Here is a 6,068-nt window from a genome sequence, read left to right as displayed (position 1 = left end):
GGAGGGTATGGAGGGGAGGGTATGGGAGGGGAGGGGAGGGGAGGGTATGGAGGGGAGGGTATGGGAGGGGAGGGGAGGGGAGGGTATGGTATGGGAGGGGAGGGTATGGGAGGGGAGGGGAGGGTATGGGAGGGGAGGGGAGTGGTGTGCGAGGGGAGGGGAGGGTATGGGAGGGGAGGGGAGGGGAGGGGTGTGTGAGGGGAGGGGAGGGTATGGGAGGGGAGGGGACGGGAGGGGAGGGTATGGGAGGGGTGGGGAGGGGGGTATGGAGGGGAGGGGAGGGGAGGGTATGGGAGGGGAGGGGAGGGTATGGGAGGGGTGGGGAGGGGAGGGGAGGGGAGGGGAGGGGATGGTATGGGAGGGGAGGGTATGGGAGGGGAGTGGCGTGTGAGGGGAGGGGAGGGTATGGGAGGGGAGGGGACGGGAGGGGAGGGTATGGGAGGGGTGGGGAGGGGGGTATGGAGGGGAGGGTATGGGAGGGGAGGGTATGGGAGGGGATGGGAGGGGAGGGGAGGGTATGGGAGGGGAGGGGAGGGGATGGTATGGGAGGGGAGGGTATGGGAGGGGAGGGGAGGGCATGGGAGGGGTGGGGAGGGGAGGGTATGGAGGGGAGGGTATGGGAGGGGAGGGGAGGGGAGGGTATGGAGGGGAGGGTATGGGAGGGGAGGGGAGGGGAGGGGAGGGTATGGGAGGGGAGGGGAGGGTATGGGAGGGGAGGGGAGGGGATGGTATGGGAGGGGAGGGTATGGGAGGGGAGGTGAGGGTATGGGAGGGGAGGGGAGTGGTGTGCGAGGGGAGGGGAGGGTATGGGAGGGGAGGGGAGGGGAGGGGTGTGTGAGGGGAGGGGAGGGTATGGGAGGGGAGGGGACGGGAGGGGAGGGTATGGGAGGGGTGGGGAGGGGGGTATGGAGGGGAGGGTATGGGAGGGGAGGGGAGGGTATGGGAGGGGTGGGGAGGGGAGGGGAGGGTATGGAGGGGAGGGTATGGGAGGGGAGGGGGGAGGGTATGGAGGGGAGGGGAGGGGAGGGTATGGAGGGGAGGGTATGGGAGGGGAGGGGAGGGGAGGGTATGGGAGGGGAGGGGAGGGGAGGGTATGGAGGGGAGGGTATGGGAGGGGAAGGGAGGGGAGGGTATGGGAGGGGAGGGGAGGGTATGGAGGGGAGGGTATGGGAGGGGAGGGGAGGGGAGGGTATGGAGGGGAAGGTATGGGAGGGGAGGGGAGGGTATGGAGGGGAGGGTATGGGAGGGGAGTAGAGGGGAGGGTATGGGAGGGGAGGGGAAGGGAGGGTATGGGAGGGGAGGGTATGGGAGGGGAGGGGAGGGTATGGGAGGGGAGGGGAGTGGTGTGTGAGGGGAGGGGAGGGTATGGGAGGGGAGGGGAGGGGAGGGTTTGGGAGGGGAGGGGTGTGTGAGGGGAGGGGAGGGTAGGGGGAGGGTATGGGAGGGGAGGGGATGGGAGGGGAGGGTATGGAGGGGTGGGGAGGGGGTATGGAGGGGAGGGTATGGGAGGGGAGGGTATGGGAGGGGAGGATATGGGAGGGGAGGGGAGGGTATGGGAGGGGTGGGGAGGGGGTATGGAGGGGAGGGTATGGGAGGGGAGGGGAGGGTATGGGAGGGGTGGGGAGGGGGGTATGGAGGGGAGGGGAGGGGAGGGGAGGGTATGGGAGGGGAGGGGAGGGTATGGCAGGGGAGGGTATGGGAGGGGAGGGGAGGGGAGGGGAGGGTACGGGAGGGGAGGGGAGGGTATGGCAGGGGAGGGGAGGGTATGGCAGGGGAGGGGGGGTATGGGAGGGGAGGGGAGGGGAGGGTATGGGAGGGGAGGGGAGGGGAGGGTATGGGAGGGGAGGGGAGGGTAGGGGAGGGGAGGGGAGGGTAGGGGAGGGGAGGGGATGGGATGGTATGGGAGGGGGAGGGGATGGTATGGGAGGGGAGGGGAGGGGATGGTATGGGAGGGGAGGGTATGGGAGGGGAGGGGAGGAGAGGGGAGGGTATGGGAGGGGAGGGGAGGGGAGGGAATGGTATGGGAGGGGAGGGGAGGGGATGGTATGGGAGGGGAGGGGAGGGGATGGTATGGGAGGGGAGAGTATGGGAGGGGAGGGGAGGGGAGGGGATGGGAGGGGAGGGGAGGGTATGGGAGGGTATGGGAGGGGAGGGGAGGGGAAGGGAGGGGAGGGGAGGGTATAGGAGGGGAGGGGAGGAGAGGGGAGGGTGTGGGAGGGGAGGGGAGGGGAGAGGGTCTATCCGGGAGGCAGGGTGTGTGTCTGGGAAGGGGGGGGTCTGTCCGGGAAGGGGGGGGGTCGGTCTGGGAGGGTGGACCCTCGGGGCGTGGGGCGGTCTCCGGGTGTCAAGGAGGAGTCCCCTGGTGGTGGGGGGGGAGTCCTCTGGCTGGAGGGGGGGGGGGGGGGGGGCGGAGTCCTTTTTCGGGGGAGTCCTCTGGCAGGTGGGGGTGGGGGAGTCCTCTGGCCAGGGATTGGGGGGGAGTCCTCTGGCGGGCTGGGGGGGAGTCCTCTGCGATAATTATGGGGGATTTCAATCTGCATATTGATTGGTCGACCCATGTTGGACGCGGTGGGCTTGAGGAAGAGTTCTTGGAATGCTGTCGGGATAGTTTCCTTGAACAGTGTGTGTTGGAGCTGACGAGGGAGCGAGCCATCTTGGATCTGGTGTTATGTAATGAGGCGGGTAGAATTAGGGACCTTGTGGTGAAGGATCCTCTTGGGAAGAGTGATCATTGTATGGTGGAGTTTCTGGTGCAGATGGAGGAGGAGAAAGTGGGTTCCCGGACGTGTGTCCTTTGTTTGAACAGAGGGGAGTACAGTAGGATGAGAGAGGAATTGGCGAATGTTGATTGGGGGAGCGCGTTGGAAGGTAGGTCTGCTGAGGAACAGTGGAGGATCTTTAAGGAGATCTTTCTTGGTGCTCAGCAGAAATTTATTCCGACGGTTAAAAAGGATCATAGGAGGAGAGATAATCAGCTGTGGATAACGAAGGAGGTAAAGGAAAGTGTTAAATTAAAAGCGGATGCATTTAGAGTAGCTAAGAGTAGTGGGCGAGAAGAGGATTGGGAGAGGTTTAAATGTCAACAAAGAATGACAAAGAAGTTGATAAAGAAGAGTAGGATAAACTATGAAGATGGGCCAGTGCTTAATATAAAAAAGGATAGTAAGAGTTTTTATAAATATATAAAAAGGAAGAGGCTGACTCGGGTGAACGTTGGACCCTTAGAGGATGAGAGGGGGGACTTTGTGGTAGGGGATGGGGAAATGGCTGAGGCCTTGAATAACTTTTTTGTTTCGGTCTTCACGGAGGAGGACGTGAATAATTTGCTGGGTGTTAGCGATGGAAAGATGGTAGGAGTGGAGGGCCTAAATGACATTATTGTTACTAGAGAGGCAGTGCTTGACAGACTGAAGGGACAGATTGTGGACAAGTCCCCAGGACCGGATGGAATGCATCCAAGGGTTCTGAAAGAAATGGCGGAGGTGATAGTGGATGCCTTGGTGATTATTTTCCAAACGTCGCTGGATTCCAGGGAAGTGATGGAAGATTGGAAAAGGGCTAATGTTACGCTGTTGTTTAAGAAGGGTGGCAGGCAAAAGGCGGGGAATTATAGGCTGGTTAGTTTAACGTCTGTTGTAGGTAAAATGTTAGAATCCGTCATCAAGGAGAAAATAGCGAGGCATCTTGAGGAGAATTGTTTGATAGAGCAGACGCAGCACGGTTTCGTTAAGGGGAAGTCGTGTCTGACGAACTTATTGGAGTTCTATGAGGATGTGTCTAGGGCGGTGGATAGAGGAGAGCCGGTGGATGTGGTGTTTCTTGATTTTCAGAAGGCGTTTGACAAGGTGCCGCACAAGAGGTTATTACAGAAGGTCAGGGGGCCTGGAGTTGGGGGTAGGGTGTTAACTTGGATAGAGGATTGGTTGTCAAATAGGAGGCAGAGAGTGGGGGTCAATGGGTGCTATTCGGATTGGCGGCTGGTGACTAGTGGAGTGCCCCAGGGGTCGGTGCTGGGGCCTCAGCTATTTACCATTTATATAGATGATCTGGAGGAGGGAACCGAGTGTATGGTGTTGAAGTTTGCTGATGACACCAAGATTGGTGGAATGGCAAATTGTGCAGAGGGTGTGGAGAGTCTGCAGAAGGATCTAGATAGGCTGGGCAAATGGGCCAGGAACTGGCAAATGGAATTTAATGTTGGCAAATATGAAGTTGTCCACTTTGGTAGGAATAATGGTAGGAAGGACTATTACTTACATGGTGAAAAACTGCAGCATGCAACGGTGCAGAGGGACCTCGGGGTCCTTGTGCATGAGTCGCAAAAACCCAGCCTGCAGGTGCAGCAGGTGGTCAGGAAGGCAAATGGGATGCTGGCCTTCATAGCGAGGGGGATTGAATATAAAAGTAGGGAGGTCTTGCTGCAGCTGTATAGGGCATTGGTGAGGCCGCAGCTGGAGTACTGTGTGCGGTTTTGGTCGCCGTACTTACGCAAGGATATTTTGACCTTGGAGGGAGTTCAGAGGAGGTTTACTAGGCTGATTCCGGAGTTGAGGGGGTTGAGCTATGAGGAGAGGCTGAATAAACTAGGCTTGTACTCGTTAGAGTTTAGAAGAATGAGGGGAGATCTCATTGAGACGTATAAGGTGATGAATGGGATGGATAGGATAGAGGTGGAGAGACTCTTCCCGCTCAGAAAGGACAGTAGGACTAGGGGGCACAGCCTCAAGATAAAAGGGGGGCAGTTTAGAACAGAGTTGAAGAGGAACTTCTTCACTCAAAGGGTGGTGAATCTCTGGAATTCTCTGCCCGTTGAAGTGGTGGAGGCTGCCTCGCTAAATATATTTAAGACGCGGGTTGATGGGTTTTTGATAAGAGAGGGGATTAAGGGTTATGGGGAGAGGGCCGGAAAGTGGAACTGAGACAGGACAGATCAGCCATGATCTTATTGAATGGCGGGGCAGGCTCGAAGGGCTGGGTGGTCTACTCCTGCTCCTATTTCTTATGTTCTCTGGCCGGGTTGGGGAGGGGGGGAGTCCTCTGGCGGTGGCGGGGGGGGGGGGGGGGGGTCTCTGGGCTCTCACCTGAGGCGCTGATCAGGATGCGGGCACCGACCTGGTGTAAGCTGTGCAGCAGCGACTTCCCGCGAATGTTGTAGTTGAGGAAAGCAGCGGCGCAGCCCAGCTTGGCCAGTCCCAGCCACAGCCACAGGAAGAGCGGCTGGTTGTCCATGTAAAGAGCGACACAATCGCCCTCCTTCAGACCGCCGGCCGCCTGCAGTGCCCGGGCCGCCTGGTTACTGAGCCTGTCCGCAGCCCGGTAGCTGAAGCTGCGGCCCTGGAAGATCAGGAAGGTCTTGTCCGGGGTTCTGGCCACTTGCTGCAGGAAGAGGTCGGTGAGGGTGAGGGGTGGATTCGTTCTGCTGTAAGAGTGAACTCGGGCAGCCAAGCGCAGAGTTTGGCAAAAATTCCTCAGGTCCAACCAGAGGAGCGGGAAGCAGAACCGCTGCAGCAACGCACCCAAACCCAAGCCCAGTGCGGCCAGCAAACCGCACACTGCCCACATCCTCCCCGCAAAATATACTCAAAACTCCAACAATAACCTCCCCAAAACTATCCGCACACTCCAACACACAACTCAACCAGGGAAGGAACCTTCCAGCTCAAACTCCAGCCAGAATGGGCGGAGAGACAAACTTACAATTCAGCCAAAAAACACAGAACGAAGTCCAGGACACCTTCAGTAATCTCCACAGAGTTTAGAGACAGAACTCTGACAATAATCTCTACAGAGCTCAGAGAGAGAAATCTGACAATAATCTCCACAGAGCTCAGAGATAGAAATCTGACAATAATCTCCACAGAGCTCAGAGACAGAACTCTGACAATAATCTCCACAGAGCTCAGAGATAGAAATCTGACAATAATCTCCACAGAGCTCAGAGACAGAACTCTGACAATAATCTCCACAGAGCTCAGAGACAGAACTCTGACAATAATCTCCACAGAGCTCAGAGATAGAAATCTGACAATAATCTCCACAGAGCTCAGAGATAGAAATCTGACAATAAT

General features: G+C 58.2%; 1 protein-coding gene across 1 annotated transcript in view; it reads right to left on the bottom strand.

Annotated features, from left to right (window-relative positions):
* LOC145359432 (long-chain fatty acid transport protein 2-like) overlaps nucleotides 1–5,654 on the bottom strand; it is a 45,405-nt gene extending 39,751 nt beyond the window's left edge. The window contains exon 1 of the mRNA XM_080213980.1: nucleotides 5,082–5,654. Coding sequence (XP_080070106.1) covers nucleotides 5,082–5,562 — 481 coding nt within the window. The 5' untranslated portion in view covers nucleotides 5,563–5,654. The remainder of the gene's footprint in view (nucleotides 1–5,081) is intronic.
* Between the last annotated feature and the right edge of the window lie 414 nt (nucleotides 5,655–6,068).

The sequence above is a fragment of the Carcharhinus amblyrhynchos genome, chromosome 28, assembly GCF_965287045.1.
Source record: "Carcharhinus amblyrhynchos chromosome 28, sCarAmb.v2.hapA, whole genome shotgun sequence".
In the NCBI taxonomy this organism is placed as follows: Eukaryota; Metazoa; Chordata; class Chondrichthyes; order Carcharhiniformes; family Carcharhinidae; genus Carcharhinus; species Carcharhinus amblyrhynchos.
The sequence above is the reverse complement of the archived record's forward strand: the minus strand, read 5'-3'. Positions and strand labels throughout refer to the sequence as shown.